Source organism: Hyaena hyaena, unplaced genomic scaffold, assembly GCF_003009895.1.
Source record: "Hyaena hyaena isolate Hyena2069 unplaced genomic scaffold, ASM300989v1 scaffold_275, whole genome shotgun sequence".
Taxonomy (NCBI): Eukaryota; Metazoa; Chordata; class Mammalia; order Carnivora; family Hyaenidae; genus Hyaena; species Hyaena hyaena.
The window spans coordinates 1,196,479-1,220,697 of NW_024080908.1; the positions used below are offsets into that span (position 1 = coordinate 1,196,479).

General features: G+C 46.0%; 1 protein-coding gene across 1 annotated transcript; it reads right to left on the reverse strand.

The window, feature by feature from the left end:
• Positions 1-15,336: 15,336 nt before the first annotated feature.
• Positions 15,337-23,771, reverse strand: CCDC190 (coiled-coil domain containing 190). Its single transcript, XM_039245963.1, is given in 6 exon segments — positions 15,337-15,744; positions 15,746-15,793; positions 15,983-16,547; positions 16,816-16,942; positions 21,698-21,896; positions 23,718-23,771. Coding segments are annotated over 6 exon segments (1,062 nt in total). The 3' UTR covers positions 15,337-15,675.
• Positions 23,772-24,219: the final 448 nt, after the last annotated feature.

Consider the following 24,219-nt stretch of genomic DNA (forward strand, 5'->3'; position numbering starts at 1 on the left):
TCACCGTAACACATCCACAAATGAGCTGGTTTTCAAGATTCAGTTTGGGGGACGCCTGGAAGGCTTAGTCAGTTAAGCGTCTGACTTCAGGTCAGGTTCGTGAGTTCGAGCCCCTCACGGGCTCTGGGCTGACAGCTAGGAGCCTGGAGCCTGCTTCAGATTCTGTGTCTCACTCTCTTTCCTTGCCTCTCCCTGCTTGCACTCTGTCTCTCTCTCAAAAATAAACATTAAAAAAAAAGACATAGTTTTGTTGGCTGTGTGTCCTTTGTCCCCCTGACCATCCGTCTCAGCTCATCTGGACGTCATCCTGTGGTACCTTGAAATCTCATTTCAGTCTTGGGGACAGGCAGCACAGCAAAGGCGGGGAACCTCACAGCTCCTCTGTATACACGGCCGACTTTCTGAGTATGGCTCCAGCCAACAAGGGGCGCCTGGTTCAGTGACATGGAAACGGAAGGGGAAGAGTCTCTTTATTACTATTTAATTCCTGATAATGAGACCGACCACCAGATAATCACCACCATCTCAGCAAGTACATTACAGCCCCTTGAGCAAGATTGCCGTGAGGACAAGGTAGACTCCAAGGGCCGCCAGTTGGCACGAAGGAACATTCTAGAACAGTGAATGGGGGTTCGTGGCCCTCTACTTACATGGAGCTCGTTCTTGCAGACTCTGAAGCTCTCTGGGGCCTCTCGTGTAGCAAACGAATGGTAATAAAGCCATAGTTACCTGTTCTGGGACTGGACTGGACTCTCTACCTGGATTAGCTCATAAGCCTGTGAGGCAGCTGTGATATCTCCATATTCCAGAGGGGTGGCTAAGGCACAGGGAAGACACTACTTACCTGAGGTCAGTAAATAAGGTACTGCTACCGTTTCCCTTCCAGCGTGTGCACAATTTGCCCCACGCACCCACAGGGATTACCATAAATGCTTCATTTCTGGCAAACTGGACCCACGCTCAAAGTAGATTTTGCTAGTCCTTTCTCAGTGAACTGAGATCGCCCTGTGTGGATGCCTGTCCTCAGCCTTCCCTCTGGCGGCAGAACCTGCCTTATGGATGCTGGAAAGGGAATTTCCGCTGTCTGCGGGCAGGCCAGCTCTGGCAGAGCTGAGTGAGTGCGCCTGCCCATTCCCTTTGTTTAATGTCACCTGTAGGTCACCCCTCCTTCCACAGGGACGGAGGGCCAGCAGAGGTGGTCGGAGGTCCAGAAGCTTCTGGGCAATGTCGCGGCGCTGCATGTCACGGAGCTCTTGGAAACTTTGGGTATATACATGCGAGAGAAAAGAGTGGAAAAGGCAGTAATGTACTACGATGCAAATGCTTTTGACCTTGTGGGCTCTCTGCACAAGTTTCCTGGATCAGCCTTCAGGAACATTGTTCTAGCACCAACTACTGCTTCTTGGTGTCTTTCCTAGGCTCATCAGGTAAACGTTTGCTCCCAGAACATTCTGGAAGGGGTCAGAACAGTGGGTGCAATGAAATTATAATGAGGGAAGGGCCCACTCGTCTGTGACTTACCGCTCTTGTTCTTTTTCATCTAATATTGATCTATGTGTTGGAGACTCTGAGTTTTCGGTCCGAGATTCCCTCACCTGGGGACATAGTGCTAGTCCCAAAAATAACACGCAATACAGCTCTCTCAGCTCTTCTGAGCGCTCAGTGAGATGGGGCTCATTACTCTTTTGGGGGGACGTTCTGGGTCAATATTTATAAAATGCTTAGAACAGTATCTGGCATACAGTAGCTGCTGCTATATTAGTGTTTATTAAAATAAATAAAGAATAAATAAATAATGAGTTGCCAAGGGCCATGATGTTGAGTCTAAAGCTATTTACCTGCCCTTCCCCAGAGGGTATTAGGAGCTTCTCATTTTTAACCACATAAGGAACCTCTATAGGAGTTGGGCTTTAAAGGATCATGGACTTGTGTACTGCTGACTAGGGAAGAAAGGCGTCAGACTTCTCTTATTTGGGGCATAGACCAAACATGGGCTAGCTCACGGATGCTGGCATTTTCTACTCCTCATTTAAATGAATAGAATTGAGATGAAGAAAATGAAGATTGACATAATTTGTTACTGAAAATAATTATGATGAGGTCATCTATGAGAGTTACCATCATGCCACATCATTATGTCTAATCATATGGTTTACAATTACATCAGGATTATTATCGTAATTATTAAAAATAGATTAAGATTTAAGTTTAAAATGAATGAAAACTAAGATGACAAATAATAAATAAGTTTTAAAGATAAAGACAAAATCATTAAGATAAATCACCCACAATTAAACTAGATAAAATAGGGGCCTTTAGGGGGCTCAGTTGATTAAGTGTGCAACTTCAGCTCAGGTCATGATCTCACAGTTTGTGAGTTCAAGCTCCACGTTGGAGCAGCTCAGAGGCTGGCACCTGCTTCAAATTCTGTGTCTTCTTCTCTTTCTATGCCCCTCCCCTGCTCATGCTCTGTCTGTCTGTCTCTCTCTCAAAAATAAAGAAACATTAAAAAACATTAGACAAATAGAGCAATTTGTCTGTGGGTAGCAATTGCTGATAGTCAAGCCGTGCCTTTATTTATTATTATTTATTTATTTATTTATTATTTAAAAATTTTAATGTTTATTTATTTTTGAGAGACAGAGAGAGAGAGCGTGAGCAAGGGAGGGGCAGAGAGAGAGGGAGACACAGAATCTGAAGAAGGTTCTAGGCTCTGAGCTGGCTGTCAGCAAAGAGAGTGACGTGGAGCTTGAACTCACGAACCATGAGATCACGACCTAAGTTGAAGTCAGACGCTTAACTGATTAAGTCACCCAGGTGCCCCAAGATGTGCCTTTATATGAAATATGATAAGTAGAAGCCTGCATAAATGCTATGCAGACTGAGATGTTCATTACAGGGACAGAATTTTCTGGAGTGAGGGGACTCTGGGTAAGCGTCCCTTTTTGAGGCTTCTCTGGGGCCAGAAGTTCCCACCTCTGGGGAAATGCCCCAGCCATTTCTTAGGTAAAGGCACAGGATACCTGCCAGTGCTTTTAAACTAGAAGATTCTGGGAGGTAGAGGCTTTCTTTCATACTGCAGTCTCTTTTCATATAGTGAACACACAATACGTGATAGTCAATCCGATGTTTGGTTTCACAGAAAATTAAGAGAACATTTACTTAGGATGGTAACTTGCAGATGCTGACGACTGAGTGTGTACCTGATGACTCCAGATACTCACAGCACCCCCCCCCCACATCCCCCCTCCCCCACCATCCCTGTGCAGGGACAGTGATGGCCAACATGACATTTGGAATCCTGTCTCCTTTCATGTGGATGCTGCTGGGGCCTATCGTACTGTTGGCGAGTAAGAAGTACGTCCTAATTATAAAAATGGATCACAGAAGAGGCATTTCAGGTCTGGGAAATGAAGATAGTGGATATTTACGTAAATTGAAAGTTTTAAGAGTTTTCAAAGTTTGCCTTCATCCTACCCATTCCAGCGGGTCCTGCCTGTAGGGTTTTATCTGACAGTCAAGTTCAGCCCACGCAGGATTTTCCGAGGCAGCGTTCCGCGTGCACAGCGAGCCTCTTAGCACCTGCCATCTTATGAGAAAGGTCTGCTTCCCTCACGTTGGCTGCTTGGCTCTGGGAAACATACGAATGTGGGAATGTGGGAACGTCAACGGAGAATCTGTTTCCTGAGCGTGGTCTGTAGGAATGTTATTCTGCGGCAAGATGCTGGCTGGTAACAAATGCAAGTAAGGAGGAAAGGACGGAAGGAGAGGACAGGAGAGAGGAGTGGGAGAGGGTGGGAGGAAGGAAGGAAGGAAGACAGAAAGTAAGAAAAATAGGAAAATTTCCATGGGAATCCTGTCCTTTACCCTGAAACTTCCCAGGCTCTTTGTTTTGCTAATATCATGTTACCATGGTCCTCCCCCACCCCTCTTCCCCGCCCCCCACCCCCAACACGCTGCCAGGCGGTGTATCCTGAACGCATTTAAACACAGATCCCTTTTTTGAGAGCATGTCATGGCAAGAATGCCCTATGAGTACATTTTGGAAACTGTTGTCCACCCTATACATTCACTGTTGTAATGTTTCTCCTTTTTGATGATGCTTAGAAAAAAATTGGAAAGAAACATGCTAGCATGCTAACAGTGTCGCCTCTCTGTGACCCTGGCTCAACGACCCAAATGTTGCAAGCTGTTAATGAGTGACTTGCCGCTCTTTGCTCAGCTGTGTTTTTTGTGAATTCCTTCCCAGAGATGCCTCCCCGAAGCAGCTACCATTATGGCCCAAATCTTTCTTGTGTCACGTGCATTATGACATATGCGTCTTATATAGCACAAGGCATTGTGCTTGCAGGTTGGGGTGTCTGCCCCCCACAGACTCTCTGTGAGTAGCTCCAGGCCCCTCATCTGGCCTAGGGCGGGGGGGGGGGGGATCCAAGAGCACTAGCTCTTCCCTTTGCATCTCTGCCACTAGCTCAGTAGTGCCTACTCCTAATTAATACTTCGTAATTGGTGGCTGGATTCAAACTAAGTAAAAGATTTGCTGAAAGGGAGATTTATAGTCCGAATGAGAAATCTTACATCGATTTTCTTTTTTTTTTTTTAATGTTTATTTATTTTTTGAGAGAGAGAGAGAGCAAGCCAAAATGTTAGAGAGGGGAGCAGAGAGAGAGGGAGACACAGAATCAGAAGGAGGCTTCAGGCTCTGAGCTGTCAGCACAGAGCCTGATGCAGGGCTTGAACTCATGAGCGTGAGATCATGAGGTGAGCTGACGTTAGATGCTCAACTGACTGAGCCACCCAGGTGCCCCACATTGATTTTCTTATGAGGCTTTCTCTCCTTTTGAAAAGGGCCAGGAATACTAATAAGCAACCTAGTGGGGGCGCTAACACTTCGCATTTTAGAGCGCTGGGAGACCAAGTCAAGAGCATGGGTATTTATGGATGTGCTAGCTAAAGCTCTGGCGGATAGATAGAAAGTGTGGTCCCCAGTAATCCTTTCCCCCTTCCTGCGTGTGCACGCTTGCACGCGCGTGCGCTCGCGCGCGCGCGCACACACACACACACACACACACACACACACACCTTGCAGGGACCTTTATTCCTGATCCTGGAACACCCTTGAAAACAGAATTGGTGAGAGGGGAAAATCAGACTTTCTATACGAAGTTTGGGACCATGTAGTACGAAAGCAGGTGTTTCAGCAGTGATGGGAAGGGTAATGGGTGGGGAAAGGCTTCATGCGTCAGGTGGGGCTTCAGCGGGAAGAAAGGGATTTCAGCACAATCGAAACATGCTAATGTGATCTTTTTCTGATCTCTTATGATTTGGGCAACTGAAGACTATCACCTAAGACTATGTTCTAACATGATGTTTGGTTGCAGACAGGTAAGAGACATGAAAAAAAAAAAAAAAGTAGGCGTGTGTCACGCACCCAATAGACACACTCAGATAGACCTTGTTTCTTCAATTCGAACACTTACATTTTCATATTTTAACTTCTTTGAAATTGTGATGGGTCTTCCAGTCAACAGGGTGTCAGTTTAATTGGCAGTAGTTTTTTTCTTTCTTACTGGAAAATAATGGTGCATGTCATAAAATATGGTATCCTGGGTCAGATGAAATATGGCAATGAATATTTATGGGCATATTTCCATATGTATAAATGTACATGCTGGTGCATATGTATGTCTGTATTCACATCAATGTTTGAGCTTGTGTTAGGGATGTAGTTTGCTGTCCTCTTTGGTGATTTGGAAAGGATGAGCTGCTCTTGTAGGGGATAAGAGTTAGCCCCTTATTATCTGTCTAACCTGCATTTGGATGTGTCTGGTCTCCATTTTCATTTGGGAAACTAGCAGAATAATAATTCTATGCCAAGTGGCGTCTATAACACGTTTTGAATTAGTTATGGTTGAAGGGTCTGTTTAGATCCATGTCTTACCAACTCATTTTCAAGTCCCAGGAGATTAGGGATTTGTATCTTGTGTTAACACACGCTGTCCTAAGTTATCCTCCATAAGCCTGAGGGAAGGAGACAGCTGTAATGGGACTTTTTTTCATTGAAGTAATTTGCGAGGACACTGCTCATCAGTTGGTTCTTCTGGCTCACTTTCCAGATATATACGATCACTGGAGAGAGAACAAATATAAGAATAAGGGCTTGTAAGGCTGTTCAGTGTCAGGTACTAGGTGAACAGCACCAGGGCCTCCCTTGGCTTGGGTAGGTATGAGTCATACCCATTCCTATTTCTTTTCTGGTGGTGCATGTACCAGCAAAAGTCTGAGTCTCCTGGTCCACTCACCAATATCGCAGGTCTTCGAAACACTGATATCAATCCCCCCAAAGTACTGTTGACCTTGAGCAACAACACGGGGGTTAAGGCATTGACCTTCAAGCAGTTGAAATTCCATATATAACTTTAGACTCCCCCAAAACTTAACTACCAATAGCCTACTGTTGACTAGAAGCCTTACCCATAAACTGAACAATTAGCACATATTTGGTATGTTATATGTATTACATGGTGTCTTCTTACAATAAAGTAAGCTAGAGAAAAGAAAATGTTAAGAAAACCATAAGGAAGAGAAAGTCCATGTACAGTACGGTACCATGTTTACTGAAGAAAATCCCTTGTAAGTGGACCTTATAAGTGGACCCATGCAGTTCACACCTGTGTGGTTGAAGGGTCAACTGTAAGTTATGTGAACATTGCTTAGCTGAAAACTTTTAGTAGCAAGGCCTCTGCCTCCTCAACAACTTTTCTAGACCTTTCTCTGTGTCTTCTCTCTAAGCACCAGGCACATGGCTCTTCCTCCGAGGTGCCCAAACCCCATGCTTCTTCCCTTCTATGGATCTTATCTCAGGTTCATCTTCCTTTTAGAAACTCACCTCCCCTTTTACCTTGGTGACTTCTCCTTTCAAGGAAGCCTCCCTTATCTCTCCAGGTGAGGTCAGGTCCCCTGTTCCAGACTTTCTTGGCCCCTGTGCTTCTTTCTAGCACTTATAATCATACTTAAAACATTAATTGAATAATTACTTTCTTATTGTTTGGTTCCCTGCCATAGTAAATGCTCCAAGAGGGAGGGTTATACATGGGTGTCTTCTGTGTTCCCAACACCTGGGACAGGGACTTTATGCAGAGTAGACGATAGAAAACACATTGAATAAATGGCCAAATGAGAGCTCTGATGAGCTGAAAGTAGTTTTCCCTTAAGAGGCAAACTACTTTTAAGTCATCCTAAGGCCACTCCCACTTTGAGCACCACCAGCCATGATAGTTTGTGACAGATGCTGTGACAGATGCTGTCTTGAAGGCACTGAAGATGGAATACAGAAGGAGGGAAGGTCTTCTTAGGCTCCGAAGGGTCTTTTGCAAAATGAGCTACAATAGGAAAAGAGAAAACTCATCGTTAGCCTACAAAAACTGTGTGTTATTTGTTCGTGGTCACATTCAAGGCCAACTTCACTTAACTTCTTCATGTTTTCTCTTTGGCTGTTGTAGACTATGTCGTAATACAGTCATTGATTTGGACGGGAAATTGAGAGGAGAGAGAGGGGTGTGTTTTCTGGACAAACACCAGCCTATCAGATGTCCTTATTGGATTAGATTACAGGCATGAACAAATAGCCTGGAGGCTGATTGTACATGGACTGACCATGCCTTGTTTTCTGTTCTCTGTGACAAAAGGACAGACCTATCACATAATGATGTTGAGTAGAGGTGTTTGTTAAATGAATGAATTAATGAATTCCCATGAAATAGGGCAGTAGGTGTTTTATCCCCTGGCCAGTAACCAGCACATTGCATATGTTGCCTCGGCCAGGTATTGAAATGCTTAATAAAAGTCGGGCCCCCTAGTTGTATTAAAACAAGTAAGATAACAAGGAGAGGAAAGGAGGGAGAGATGGATTGGTACTTTGGAGAAAGGGAATGATTTGAGCAGAGCCACAGCATGTCATCTAAAATCCAGGCACAAAGAGAGGTTTTGTCTCCTTGATGCGTCCTGGGCCTCGGGCACATTACAAGAGGTGGCCGTCAGCCTTTTATTGTTGACAGTCCCATAGATGAGCCACTAATTGATTCCCATCCCTCAAATTTCTCTCTCACTCTTTTTTTTTTTTTTTTTTAATTTCACTTTTTTTTATTTGTCAGAATTAGATAAATTCCATTCTCCTGCCTGGCTGATGAAAAATTCCATCCATTGTTAAAGTATAATTTACAAAAGATGACATAATAATACTTAGGCAAATATAAAATGAACATATGTTGAAGATTTACTCAACTCATTAATTACTAAGAGAAACAGTAAGGTGTTAAAACCAGCCCAAAGAACATTTAAAGATAGTTATTCATAGCCAAGTTAATAAAGGCCGGCTAGGATAGACAACTTGGCATAGACACAAAAATGGTTAATGTCTCTCACTCTTAATCTTTGTCAGAATGAACAATTTCCCCCGCCCCTAATTTACTTTCCACGATTCCCATCAAGGTGCCATCTCCCACACAAGCCTATTTAGCAAGTCCAGGTGAGCTCAGCTTACCCCAGTCTGCAGAGCTTGGTCACTGAGGCTTTCCCCAAGGTGAGATGAGGACCGTGCCCTTCGTGTGGCCCCAGTCCTGGGAAGTGGCGCCATCTTTCATGTAGACGTCCATACCAGGAACTGGACTCCGTCCTCAGAATCTCATCTTTTTCCTTCAGAGCTACTCAGCCTCCAGGTTCTCCTAATTGTTTTCTTTCTAAACATTTTTCATCCTTTTCATCTCTACGACCTGCCCTTGGCCAGCCCTTCAGCCTGTCTCCTATGGACCATGGCTCCAGTTTTATCCCAATGCTTGTCCTGTCCCGTCAACCTCTTCTCTTCATGGTGGCCAAAAAGGTGTAACTAAGCTGCAGACAGGGATTCAACCTTTTATCCTTAAAAGCTGTGAAGTACCCAGACCCAGGCAAAACCCACACTCCTTGGCATGGGATGTGAGAAGATCTGTCCCTTTTGTGCCTGTTAGCTCAGCATATTTAGTAGCAGCTTCCCTGAGCTCACTCTCAGAAGTGCTCCAGATTGGATGGTACCTTCTATAATCACCGAAAACACAAAGCCTTTTATGATCTGCCTCCTACCCACCGGGGCTGCCTCCTCAGTCTCCAGCAGGATGATGGCGGCCATTCTGGGAATCATGTGCACGTAGGACAGTGTCTAAATGATGCACCACTGTTTTCTCTGTGTTGATTTCTGGGGACTGGGGAGACCTGTTCCAGAGCCCCCGGCTGACTTCTTATGTCTGATTGGCAAGGATCGGGTCACATGCCCTGTCCTGAATGAGTTCCCTGCAGGCAGAATCGGATGACCACGACTGGTTTTGTTTTCTCACACGGGTAGAACAGATGTTGGAGAACAGAGCCCAGTTGTGACTACAACACCGACTTTCACTGAATTTGTCTTTGGGTCTGTATGATTCCCTCAATGGCAAACTCCACGGGGCCGGCACCTGTGCTGGCGCCCTCAGCCCAGTGCTTGGAATTAGCGGTTATTGTTGTTGAACTTTTGGATGAAAGTAAGCAAGGTTCTATAATGCGGACAGAAAGAGGATTGATCCCAGTTCTGTATTTATTGCCTATGCAGGAAGCAGAATTTGGATTTTTTACCTGTGACATGAAGCAAAGATTACTGCCAACACATGTAAACTATATAAAGTGGAGCCACAAATGTTGCCTCGCCTTCTTACCGTTTTTGTCCTTGTAGCCGAAGAAATCTTTTGAGTGAGGCGGTTGTCACATTTGTGTCTGTGTGTGTGTGTGTGTGTGCACGTGCGCACAAGCAGGGATACCTAAAAGGAAATAATCTCTACAAAAAGTGTCATTCCTGCTACAGCCATCTGGAATTTGTAAGACTTTTTGTTGACTATTTGACCGACCTGATGAAAAACCTCTCTGATTCTAGTTTTTATTCCAAGATAATTTCTAAAGTGTGGGTAGCGAATGATCATAGCACCTAAAGATGATTTACATACAAAAATTTCATGATTGTGTCATTTAGGGGAATTCAGCCTGACGTAATTTCCCCTCAGACATCCATCACGACCTAAGCATATTAAAGACTTAGGTCCCATTGGAAAGAGACATGTTTTCATTGTTTAACCCACGTTCCCCCAAACGTATTTTAACCCAGAGTCCTTTTTTCCTCTAGCACTCAGCAACATCTTTGGGAATACCTTCTAGGAAATCATGTTAGTCTAATAATGAAATCCCTGGCTCTCAAGGTTATATGCTCAGACCTCCTACCATCTTGCCCACAAGGGAAGGTCATTGGTGAAGAGGTCATCTTAAACCTTTGGACTGAGCTCAAACTGGTTCATGCCCAAAGCCTTTCCCAACTCCAAAATCCTATGAAAAACTCCAAGATGAGTATAAATAAGATGGTTATTTCTATTTTATCAAACACTGGCTTTCTTTCTTTTTTTTTTAAAGTGATATTTAGGGTTAAACAGTAAAGTAGGGGTGAGCTGTAGAACCCTTCAACCTAGGGATTCTGATCACTCTGAGTTGGATTTCAGAGAGTGTGAGATATTTCTTGAGTGTGAATCATTTACAGCCTCTGCAAGGCTGCCTCTGAGGCAAAGTATAGTAGATGTGGGTGAACAATTATTGCTTCTTTTCTTTTTTTTTTTTTAGTGTTTATTTACTTTGGGGGGAGTTGAGTGGGGGAGGGGCAGAGAGAGGAAGAGAGAGAAAATCCTAAGCAGGTCCTTTGCTGTCAGCCCAGAGCCCGACATGGGGCTCAAACTCACAAACCATGAGATCCGAGAGTGAGTTCAAGATCTGAGGTGAAATCAAGAGTCAGACACTTAACCAGCTGAGCCACCCAGGCGCCCCAACATTTATTGCTTATTTTCTATACTCAAAGCATGCCTGTTGAGAATCAGTTGTAATAGGAAAAAAGTTTACTTATAGTTGCTCAGATAATTACGAACAAGTCTTGATTTTAGAATTGAGGTCCTTGCTGCATTTTTAATACAGGGGCTTGTCTCTTCCTGGGTCATGACACCAGCAGTTAGCTTCTGTCCCAGTACAAGGACATTACGGGCAGCAGAGTTCAGATCTGTCAGTTTTTCTGCTTCTGAGGGTCCCAGGTGACCTGTTAAAGGACAGGGTCAGGACCAGGAGATCACATGTCTTCAATTTCCAGTAATTCCTAGAGGAGCCCAACTAGCTGATCTCTCTTATCCATAGCTTCCCACTCTTCGTATACATGTTAAATGCCTTCCTTTTTAACCCAAGTTTTATTAATCTCATTTTCCTTTAATTCCAAGACCCAAGGTATATCTATTTTTGCTTTCATTTACAGATGGACCTGGATGAAGACACTGGTAAAAAATGTTACCAAATTTGCTAGCATGTGAAAAATATATTAGGTCAAGTATTCACATCTCATTTCGGAAACTGAGGACGGAGCTCCCTGAAACACCACCACCTCCCACGCGCATGCCCAGAGCTGCCATGTTGTTAGTGGGAGGGTTTGTAGTGAACCAGCCCAGGTGCCCTGAGACCATGGGCAGGTGAGGAGGGTGTTGTGTGTGAGTGTTTGTGTGAGTGTGTACCCCCTAAGAAATGAAGGACAAGTCTTTAGGGAAAATAATCGTTCAAATATGAATGCTTACCCTTCATCTACAGAATTCTACCTAATCTTTTATGTAATGCTATTAAGATAACTGTTGGAATCACTCATTGTTTTGCTCATACTATACTATCTGCTAGGGCTTAGCCTGAGAGGGAGCAGGCGGAGGCCCCAGCAATGGCCACGGAGGAGCCTACTTCCCACTTCAGGTGGCTTCTCCAGCCCTGTCAGTCCCGTTCTGGCAGTCTTAGCTTTTATCCCTTACTTTTGAACATATTGTCTGTTGTCTCATTTCTTTTGCCTCAACATGAACAGATAGTCCTCAGCAAGAGTGTTCAAAAATTTCCCAGTGGTGGGGTGCCTGGGTGGCTCAGCTGGTTGAGCTTCCAACTTCCACTTAGGTCATGATCTCATGGTTCATGAGTTCGAGCCCCACATCGGGCTCTGTGCTGATAGCTCAGAGCCCACTTGGGATCCTCTATCCCCTATGCGCTCTGCCCCTCCTCCATGTTCTCTCTCAAAAATAAACATTTAAAAAATTTCCAGTAGTGAATTGCAGAATTAGATCTCCTTATAAATAGCTTGCCTCCATCTTCTTTTTGTCCCATACTTTTGGAATAATATTTTATTACAAATAGTTTTATGTTAAGGAGCGCCATGCTAGGACTGGGTTTGATTCCAAGCAACATGCGTTTAGTGTGTTTGGAGTCTTTATGTGTATAGTCGTATGTGTTTTCGTTTACTGGGAAGAAACCTTGCCCAGCTTCCTGCTACAACTTGAAAGGAATTAAACTTGAGTGATTCAAAGTAATTGAACTAATTACATTAAATCTCATCCACAGTTTCGAAGTGATGCCGGCTGTTGGGACCCAGAGCACGTCCCCAGCCATGGCGGGATGACAGGAGAACTGGTGTCTAGTTCATTTAATATCTAATTAGGAATTTCATCTTGTAAATATCAGGTGAGCCGCACCCGAGATGAGGTTGTATAATAAACACCTGTATTCCTTGTAGTGAATGTTTCTCAGTGCGATGTTGCTCCACGTAGATTAGACTGAGAAATCCCAGCTTGATGACATGTCACCATGGGATGCGGGGGGGGGGGCGGCGGGGGAGAGCTTTTCTCCCGGTAATTGCTACCAACTTGGCTTAATACCATCTCCCTCTGATCCAACAACTTCCAGTCACTTCTGTTTTATGTTTTATTTCTGGTAGACATTCTTCAACTGCATTAGGTATTATTACTTAGGGTCCTTGTCCAGATTAAAATCTTTCTTTCCCACCCCAGGGTAGCTTGGGCTCAGCACATGCATGAGGCTGGGCCTCCCCATCTCCCTCCTTCTGCCCTCAGGGTCCGAGTGCCTGCGCAGGGCTGGGGTCGGGTGGGGTTGGGCAAGGGAAGGACTTGGCTCACACATCTCTGGATTCCCTTTGTTTTTAAATTTTTTAAATTTATTTTAGAGAGAGAGAGAGCGAGCGAGCACAAATGCGGGAGAAGGAAAAATCTCAAGCAAGCTCCATGCTTAGCATAGAGCCTGACACATGCTTAGCGTAGATCCTACAACCTTGAGATCATGTCCCGAGCCAAAATCAAGAGTCAGACGATCAACCAACTGAGCCACCCAGGCACCCTGGCTTTCCTTTGATTTTCAGCAGTTCTTGCTACGCTGGTGGCTGTCGTTGGTGATGTAGGATCGTTGACTTCTGTTTGGTTGGGACCAAGCCTCCACTGTCCTGGGGTTCTTGGTGTGGGGGTGAAGCCTTCAAGGTCTTCTCCCTTCACCTTGCCTTCAGGCTCTTTCACCCTCAGGGGGGGCTGTTGCTCCAGAGTTACAGGCAGCAACTTACTCAGTCACTGATGGTTGTGGGGACCTTTGGGGTCTCTCTCAACAGCATCCAGAACCTCAGGACTCTGGGTAAGAGGCTGAGGAACCACCTCAGCATTTTCGGGTGCCTCTACCTACAGGTGAAGCATGGGTCCCCTGCCCATTGGATGGGTTCAGGTATCAAGGTGAAAGCCCCCTTTTCCTTAGGGGCGACTAAATGGAGAAGACTTTCTTCTCAATATACGTCTGAATAAATGAAAATTTAAAAAAATAAGTGAAATAAAAGAAAAAAGTGTCACATTCCCTCGAAATTGAAGTACGGAGTTTTCCTTTTCACCATTTATTTCTAATTTTATTGTTTAAGAGTTTTATTTATAGCGTCAGAAAGTATTTCAAAGTGAAAATGAGGTCACAAGCCATTGGGCAATGGTGCCACAACCCCCCGCCCCCTTTTTGAGAGAGAAGGTAGGACAGAAAAGCAGCAACCTGGCCCTTGCGCCTCATTTGCACTCTGGTACCGAGAGAGTCGCTTGGCTTATCATGAGCCTCAGTGCTCTTTTCTGTAAAACAGAGGTATGGATTTCCTACCCTTCAGAGGGTTTTGCAAAGATTTAATGCAATGGTATGTAGGTTGGGGTTTTTAAACCCCATCACCTGGCTTGTGACAACTAGAATTGTCTCTGGACACTTCTGGGTATTTTTGGGGGAGCACTTGTACCCCCAACTGAGGTTAGAGTATGAACAAATGACTTTAAGCTGATTGGGTGCAAACCATTCTGGAGCTCAGTATGCCTCACGAAGGACAGGGATTCAATTGTGCTTTTTTAAAAATGTTTTTTATTTATTTTTGAGAGAGAGAGAGGCAGAGCACAAGCAGGGGAGGGGCAGAGAGAGAGAGAGGGAGACACAGAATCTGAAACAGGCTCCAGGCTCTGAGCTGTCAGCACAGAGCCCAAAGAGGGGCTAGAACTCCCAAACTGTGAGATCATGACCTGAGCTGAAGTCAGATGCTTAACCAACTGAGCCACCCAGGCGCCCCTGTAATGGCACAATTCTGTGGCAACATATGACATGTCATTTGAAGCAGAGTGTCTAAAATGGTGTTAGAAGCACAGACAGATCTGAGCCCATCAGATCTATGAAGACACAGCACAATTATGAGAAGGAATGTGCAGAATGTTTAATTTTCAAGCTCACAAGACTGCGGTGTATGTACTTGGAGTGGAAGGTTTGATGGCGTGCATGGAGCAGAGGCCCAGGCTGGGGCCACGCCCCCGGCTGTCATGGTGGTGGTGGCCCGTTGTCCAGTGGCTGAGCCAGAGAAAAGGCTCACATACAAGTCGGATAAGTCATTTTTGGAAACTCATCCTTGGAGGGTGATTGTAATGCAGACAGATGGAGTTTAAGCAGAAGGCAAGGAGGAAGAAGGGAGAAGGACATAAAAGAAGGGGCTGGGGGCACTTTGCAGATGGTTCTGTGAACGATGTGACCCTGTTCCTACTACCCGGTCACGGGCCAGTGTGAATACATGAAGTATTGATCCACGGATCAATTTTGTCGTCCCAGCCTGCCTTCCTCTGGTGCTTTGCTTCTGGAGACAGATGTTAGATGTTAGAGGAAATGTTGTAAATCGTTTCTTCTTCTTCTTCTTTTTTAATTTTTTAATGTTTTTATTTATTTCCGAGAGAGAGAGAGAGACAGCGTGAGCAGGGGAGGGTCAGAGAGAGAGGGAGATACAGAATCTGAAACAGGCTCCAGGCTCCGAGCTGTCGGCACAGAGGCCGACGTGGGGCTCGAACCCACAAACTGTGAGATCGTGACCTGAGCCAAAGTCAGACGCTTAACTGACTGAGCCACCCAGACGCTTAACTGACTGAGCCACCCAGGCGCCCCATCGTTTCTTATTCTTTTATTAGGATCTAAGAAGTGAGATATGAGCAGGTAGAAAGCGAGAACGAGAAAACTAAAATGGAGCCACGCGGAAAGGAAAGAGGTGAGGGAAGGTTACTTCCAAGTAAGTCCAGGGCTGTGGCAGGTGAAAGCAGGTTTTAATGATAGACCGTGTGATGGTACCTATTGCCGAGTTCCTCTTCTCACATAGATGTTATATGTGAACTTGAAGAGCAGAGCTATGTCATTTGGCCAGCAGGTGGCACCTAAGAACTTCCTATAGGAAAAGGGTGGCCAACGTGAGCGGAGCCCCTTCATATTTAAAAGAGCCTAGTCATCAATGTAGATTCATATTTGTGATGACGTCAACAACAAATGCGCACCCCTTAATGTGTTCTCAGAAGATTCATCTCTTTCTCTCCTTTTTCATATACTTGAATTGCTCATTCAGTGAGAGATTATATCCCTGTAAAAGGAAAACCAGAAAAACCCGAGGGTTGAAAATAAAATTGACATATATGTATGTATATACGTGTGTGTGTGTACCTATATATGTATATGTATATATATACAGTTACTTGAGGACTGCCTCTTTTTAGCAGGTTATTGTGAGGTTATAGTAGGTGGTTAGAGAGGAAGGAAATTAGATGCTAACCCTGTTCTTACCTTCCTGTCCTGGTCTGGGCTGTAAGGATTCCTTGTGCCCAAATATCTCCCCAATGCTAAGCAATCTCTCAGACTCAGGGGGAATCCTGTGCCGGAGGTAGTGGGCATTTCTGACCTTAGCAAACAGCTCTAAGAAGGTGGGTGTTATGGACTCATCTTTCAAATTTCCTGCACATTCCATGGGATTCAGGGGACTTTGATTCCCAGCGCTGGGGTATGGCTTTAGGTTGGCATCCTTTGGTCTGGTCTTGTCAATATGCTGGGTTCCACTTTCACAAGTGGGGCTGGAGCCAGCTTGGTCTAGGGTTTCGATGGAGATGTCTTGATGTTGACATAGAATAGAGATGCCCTTGTTGGAGTCTTTGCCCTTTGATGGGCTCATAAAATCTTTTTCTTGGGCTTGTGGCTTCTCTGCTGTGAAGTGAGAAGCTCTGTGATTTCGAGATAGTGACTGCTCTTTGCTTTTCATTGGGTCTTTGAGGCCAGCTTGATGGGAAAGAGACATCTGGGACTTGGTTCTGTGTATTTCTTGGGTCATGTTGGTGGCCAGTGCTCTGGGGAAGGAGGTAAAAAGAGAAAGATCTATGAAAACCAACAAGAAGGCTCATCTTTTGAATTTCCCAGTTTTTAGACCATGGTCCCCTTCAGGTGGTATTGGCTGAGGGAATGAAGTGGCTGAGGAGGGGGTGGTCACACTATGGGGTAGTGTTCTGTGGCTTAAGAAGGAAAGACAGCATTTTCTCAGGGAGAGGATGATTTGGGAGGTCAGTTGGGAAGAGGGATTCAATGGCATCTCCATGAGTTTAGGCAGCATTTTCTTACCTAACGTTATTCGTATGTGGACCTCCATGCTTCTTCCCTATCGGTGGTGAGGCCACAAGGACATCTTCTGGTCTCTTTTGAATTCCATTCCCCAAATAAGAGGAGAGCTTCTTCTTGACAATATCTACTTTGAGTGAAGGAATAAGTGTTATAGGTTGAATCGTGTTTTCCCCAAATGTCACATGTTGAAGTCCTAACCCCCACAGCACCTCAGAATGTGATCTTCTTGGGAAATAGGGCCACTGCAGAGATAGTCAAGTTAAGATGAGGTCGTTAGGGGGAGCTCTTCTCCATAGGACTGGTATCCTTAAAAAAGAGGAAATTTGGACCCAGAAACACAGAGAGAAGGAAGACAGTGTGAAGAGATGTACGGGAAAGACAGCTGTCGACAGTCTAAGGAGAGAGGCCTGGAAGAAGTCCTTCCCACACAGCCTCAGAAGGAACCAACCCCCCATTCACCTTGATCTTGGACTTGTAGCCTCCACAACCATGTGGCAATGAATAAGCCAACCAGTTAGTGGTTCTCTCTTATGGAAGCCCCAAAACCAACCTAGTAAGAGGAGGGAAAGGATGCTGGGCACTGGGCAAAGAAAGAGCATGTCAATATGCTCCAACCACATACACACGAGGTTGATCTGCCATGTTGGATGAAGACAGAAAAATGCACAGGTGTTCCCCAGTGTCGGGTGACCTAGAATCATTAACAAGGGCTTAGAAACATTGAGATCAGAGGTTTAAACTGTCCATGAGGCCCATGGAGGTTTTGCTTTTGAATGTCTTCTTTGGCAAGCGTGGTGTTTTCAAGGCAAGATAACTGGATGTGGGCGATACCCAGAGATGGTGTCTGGTTGTTTGATTCACCTCAATTATGTGACCTCCTACTCACCTAAACCACGAGGGGCAACCGCTGGCTATGATTAAGTGCGGTTTTCACTCTTGGAGTAAATGTTTCGGCATCTTGTAGTCAGAGCTGCTGTAGAGGACCCAGTTCCTTTTCAAGGAACCTCACGAGTCAGTCACTTGGGGTGTTTGCTTTAATGGGAGTGAGTTCCCTGAGTCTGCGCTGGGGCTAGCAGGCACCAGGAAGAGGGGAGAAATCCAGATATAAGGGGACTAGAATTCACATTAATCTCCTAATCCTGTTTCATCTGATCATTGCCTTGTGAGGTAGTCCTGACAAGACACATTCTTTTGTGAGCCCTTCTTCTGCCGTATCCTGCCTGCGTGTATGCGTGTAGGTCTCATCCACGTAAGGACTTCTTCTATTTCCTATCAGCCAAGAGATTTCAGGCTACTTCTCCCAGCCAGGCCACTCTTCTGCAGTTTAGACCCAATGGGCCAACAGAATCAGGAATGAATGTATCTTTTCTCTGGAACTCAATCTTTCTCCAGGGAGGCGTGGCACGTGCGTGCATCCAGCTATCCAACCCCACAAGGAGGTTTGGGTGCCTCCTCTGTTCCAGGCAACATACCATTGACTCTGGTGTTATTTCCTCCTGGACATATAATTAATCACAAAGCTCTGACGATTCCACTTCATGAATATCTCAAAACACTCCTTTTCCTCACTTGGCCAATTCCCTCGGTTGGGTGTGGACTTTGGAATTTTCCTAAACATTGCAGCCAGAGGGGACATGTAATCTTCCACTCCCAGACCCTATAGGGTGAAATCCAAGCTCTTTCAGAAGACCCATGACACCCTCCATGGTCAGAGATGCTGCCTACACTGCTTTGCCTCTACAGCACCTTATCTTGTCCTTGCCCCTTAGGCTCCTCAGTGCTGGGCTGTTTGTCCGGCACACGCACATGCGTTTGTACACACTGTTCCTTCTCACAAGCTCGGCCTCACACCCCATGTGCTCATGACAAACCCCTCCCCCACGCCCACCCCTTCAATCTCCTCCTCTAAGATTCCGCTTACACACTGCCTCTTTGGGGACATCTTACCTGAGGCCCTTCGATAGACACAGAAATCTTACACTCCTGCCCTACTATGCAAATAACTCTAATTTAGTAATTAGTGTCTCGCATTACAATTATTCATAGGCACAGCTACCTTCCAAATCAAGTGTGAGCATCTAAGGGGCGCAGACCATGTTTTGTCACATTTACTTTCCTTCATCTATTAGAGGGACTGTCACAGCGTGTTGTAAAGTCTGGTCTACGAAACATCTGTCCCAGAATAATCATCTCCGTTATGAATGTAGATGTTTTGAGCCTAATTCCCAACCTGCCAATCCAGATCTTGACAGATGAGGGCTGAGAGGATGCACTTTAAACAGCCTATCCACCGGCATATAGTTGAATCTCAGTAACAATTTTGGTAAGGAAATCATGGGAAAATACTGCCTAGTACAGTGCCTGAGAAATACTGAGGCTCAATGTATATTATTTCTTCCTCTTTCCCTTAACTTTACTGTCTAGAAGTCTCAAAGTTAGAGAGGATATAGCTTTCTAAAGGACATAGAGATGGAGGCCCCTGAATCAGTTTTCTGCTTCCTGGTCCAGATTTTTCCCACACCACCTGCCATCGAGGCAAAGTCTCTACTTAGCCAGCATGGCTACCTACCTCAGGCCTGGCCTTTTGCAGGATACCCCCCCCCCCCCCAAAAATAGGTATATGGCCTTCAGAGTCCTTTCTGAGAATAGATTCAGCCAGATGGCTTCTAAGGTTCTTTTCCAGTGTGTGAGCTCTTATTCTGGTTTGTCGTAACCATTTACTCCGGACAGGGAAATAGGAATGCTTGCTCAGACTCATCTTTTAGACCCAAAGCTGGAGGTTAGAATCACCTCCAGGCCAGCCATTTGGATATTACTCCTCAATCCTGGGTCCATATATTAGCGGTGTAGACCTAAACATGTTTACGTTGATTCGCGACACCTGGCTTTCCTCTGGAACACACTGCAGTGTTCTCAGAGCTTCTGAGTTCCGGCACCTGCTGTCAGCGAGAAGGGGCTGTAGTTTTGCCGAGATGGGGTGGATCCTTCCACGGTGAATTTTGAAGTCATATCAAAATCTAATTATTTTGAGGACGGATATGGTTTCTACAAACTATACAACGGTGGTAATTTTCAACAAAGCGGCAGCAATGTTAATCCTGGAACCATCTTTTATTGACTGATTGATTAAGGGATAAGAGCAAGCACTTACACGACACTGATTTTGTGTTTAGGTGCTATTCCAAGGGCTTGCTGAATCCTCAGATAACCTCACGAGGTGGGGAATCATCATTCCCATTTTACATGTGAGCAAACGGAGGCACAGACAGGTCCAGTGAGCCATGCAAGGCCTCACCGCCAGTAAGTGATAGAGTCAGGATTCTGACCCTGTCAGTCTGGGTCCAGAGTCTGTGTCCTTAGCCACCATGTTTTTTTTGGTTTTTATTTTCATTTATTTTGAGAGCTATAGAGAGCAAGCAGGGGAGGGGCAGAAAGAGGGAGAGACAGAAACTGCTGTCAGCGCAGAGCCCAATGTGGGGCTCAAACTCACCAACCGTGATATCATGACCTGAGCCGAAATCAAGAGTCGGAGGTTCAACTGACCGAGCCCCCCAGGCGCCCCAAGCCACCATGTTTTAACAGGATCATTGAGAAGGGAATTTTTTTTCTCAGTTTTCACTGAATGGGGTAGACAGCTTTGCAAGTTCTGAGAATCCAGACACCACTGTATAGTCCTTTATTTTGGGATGATCAGTAGCTACTAACTAGAAACTAGTTTTTCAAGTTAATTACATTCTTTTTGTTATCACAACTTCACTCTGTAGTCTCCGTTAACTGGATAGCCTTCTAAGTGGTGTATACATTTGGAAAGGGTTATTCTGTGGAGACTGGAGGTGTTTTGGAAGAGCAACATTATAAAGAATATGAGCACACAGGGGCGCCTGGGTGGCTCAGTTAGGTTAAGCATCTGACTTCGGCTCAGGTCATGATCTCATGGTTTGTGGGTTCAAGTCCCACGACAGGCTTTGTGCTGACAGCCAGCTCAGAGCCTGGAGTCTGCTTCAGATTCTGTGTCTCCTTCTCTCTCTGACCCTCCCCTGCTCATGCTGTCTCTCTCCCTCTCTTTCTCTCTCTCTCAAAAGTAAATAAAACATTTAAAAAAAAAAAGAATATGAGCACACAGCTTATGGGTAAAGAGGCCTCTTTGGGAAAATTACAGAAGTATTCAACCCTATGGAGTCAAGGAAAACACAGTGCCAATACATCACAATGGCTTACTTGAAATTTTCTAATCGGAACCAAATCTGCAGGCTCTAGTGTGAATACAGGTTAAAATAGAAGAAGGGTGGTTGAGAAGTTCATTTTGCACAGAAGGCAGGGAGGCCCTGGGTCTCATTGGTGAGTGTTGAAAATGCTCTGTTCTCAGCTCTATCAGAAGGTGTCCATCAGTTCAAGGATAACCACTCTGCGGTCGCTCATCCCGGGGATCTGGTTTTTTGGCTGTTTTTACTTGCGCCTTCCCAAGGTGACTTGCACATTAACAGTTGCTCCATCAGTGGTTGTGGACCAGGTGTAAAAAAAGAGGTGAAACCAAATCAACCCAGACGTAGCGAAAGGACATAAGCGGAAGGAGACATAAGAAAGAGGAAAATGAAGAACTTAAGCAAGAGAGAGCTCATGTGAGACACAGAAGTGACTGGAAGCCTGAGAGGTATGAGCTCAGAGAGGTGCGTGTGTGAGCCTCTCTGGAGGGCTGCGTCAGTGAGGAAGGAGGGCCGTGGAAGGCAGGGTGGCCTGAAATCCTGGGGGCGTCAGGTGCTTGCTCCCTTGGCAGTCGGGTGTCTAAAAGAGCCCTCGTTAGGAGGTGAGGGTGGCACTCCGACCTCAGCCCAGTGACTGGCCGCCCCGCCTCTCCCCATCTCCCCAGAGCCCGAGGCCTCACCTTCCCGCAGCCTCTGCAGATCTTTCTGGAGCTGTCTCTGCTCGCGGCTCAGCCCCTTCATGTGGCACACGCAGAGGTGTTCCAGTCCTTGCAGTCTCTGGCTGAGCCTGGCTTCTGCCTGCCTGGCATTCTTCTTCTCCCAGTCAAAGTGCTTATACAGAGACCCCCTGACCGCGTGCCTCTCCACCCTCTTCATGACCTAGGGACAGCAAAACAAGATTCTCCCAGGCCCCACGATTCACCCGATAGAGCCAGATGGGGGCCCAGACCTCTGGCTTTTAATCAGGTTTCAATGCTTGATGAAGTCACAAGTTGGGAATCAATGCTTGATGAAGTTGGGAAATTTGGCCCTACACTCATGAATTCCCAGGGTGACACAGAGGATTGAGGGCAAAGTCATGGCTCTGAGGCTCAGTGTCCTTGTCAATAATGTAGTGATAGGTGATAGATGATAGGCTCCCCACAGGGCCCCAGTCGGACGGCCATAGAGATCAAGCATACGCATAACGCTTTGGGAAAAAAATGGAAACACTTTACATCTACAGGGCATTATGCACCCAATAAAAGATGATTCCTTAAAGCCTCCTCAGAAAGCCTGCTCAGGGGTCTGGAGAGGATCTGGGACTTAAGGCAGAGCCATTCTGGGGTTCCTTCTGGCTCATTCATTCACACAGATGCATGTGTCCACGAAGCCCGTAGCCTATCAGGGGCTAGGTGCTGTGCTGAGGGCTGAGGGTAGAGATGACTGAGTCCCAGTGTCCACTCCCAAGGGGGCTTTCAGATTTGTGACTATGGAATCGAAGGACGCACACCAAATCTGAACCATCAACATTTCGAATACGGGAAGAGTAGGCACCTACTGGTCACAAAACAGTGCAGGCATCCCACACCGGCCACCTGGGCACCATTGGTTGGACGCCCTCACCCGTCTTTTCAGAGCCCCATGGTCTCTGCCCTTATTGTCCCCTGATGACCAAGACCAAGCTGGCTTCCTCCTCAGGGCCTCTATCGCACGCATAGGCACAACACACCTTCCTCGTCTTGGAGTCCTTCACAATACTTATTTTAATGCTAAGAGCATAATATGTACCCAGGATATAAATGGGTTGCTATTGATGGAGATTTGGTGATAATAATGCAGGAGAAAGCTTAACATTGAAAGGGAGGATAAGGCCAGGACCCAGGAAAGACGTGTTAAGACAGTTTGCTTTATAGTCTAGGTGTAGACTGAACTTTAACCGAAGGACAGGGGAGTGGCACTTACCTACAAAGCCAGGCTGCTCCCCGGGAGAACGCTGCTTATATCTTTTGCTGTGTCAGGCTGAGACTGGATTAATGAGCTTGTTTTCCTTTGGAACAGTTAGCAGTTCGGTGTTGAGGAGTCAGGAGGGAGAGGCCGTGGGGGAGAATGTTGAGTACACTTGAAAGCTCTCTCCCATGCCACCTCCCCTAGGCGGGAATGCTGACTCCTTGGACATGGGCACCAATCCCAGTGTTCTAAATAGCTCTGTGAGTGAAGGAAGGCAGCCAGCTGCCATCCCTCCCAGAGAGGGGCCCACAGGGCTCCTTTTGGGTTGTGTCCATAGGAGCCAAGAATGAAAGCCAAGAGTGTCTTGCCCTACTCACAGTCTCTCTCCTTCCCCACCCCCTTCTCCTTTTCCTCCTAGTTTGCCATACCCATCCTTCCCCCCACCCACCACACGCCTTCCTACTTCTTGGAAATCACGCCCCCTGAGAGGCACCCAGTATTGGTTTTGGTTCTTGTCTTGGTCAGATGGTGCACATTTTGTGGGTGAGAGCAGTTCAGTTTTTCATACTGCATTGCTGCACACCCTACTGACTTTTCTCGGGCTTCTACCCGTGTCGTGCACTTCGTAGCTTATTAAGATTTTCAGTTGTGAGCACGGAATTAGGCAAACTGAACTTGAAGTTGACTTTTGTGATCAGAGTTTGGACTGGTGCAGCAGAAGGACGTTTGAACTACGGATTATAGAACAGGATATTAAGTGGGGGTTTTTACCGTTGGGGGGCCCCGGGGAGCTTCACTGGAAAACAAGAGGCACTTCAGTGCCATGGCCTAATGAGAACTGCCAGCACTAGGGCCTGCTAATCCCTCCCCCTTCAGAGCTTACTGAGAGGAGCTAAACAGCCCTATTACCCACAGTCATCACCTAGCAAACAAGCTATTATGAAGAGATTACTGGGGAGAGGGAGATGGAAAGCCATTATTCTCTCAGTAGGAGGGAATTCCTTTCCCTCCCTTCCCATGAGGTAATTCGCTCACCTCCAGAATTTAAATGAATCCGGTAGGGTTCCAAGAATACCAGCCTAGAGCTTAAAGTGCCAACAGGGGGAGAGACTGGCAGCTCGCTCCCCAGCTGGAGCGATGACCCACAGAAGTGGTCCCCTTCGCTGTCGCCAGGGCTGGTGAGGGTGAGGGGTTTCTCAGAAAAGCTGGTTACTCCACGTCATCTTGAGACAGAGCTGAGAAGGGACACTTGGAGCAACAATCCAAGGCTGAG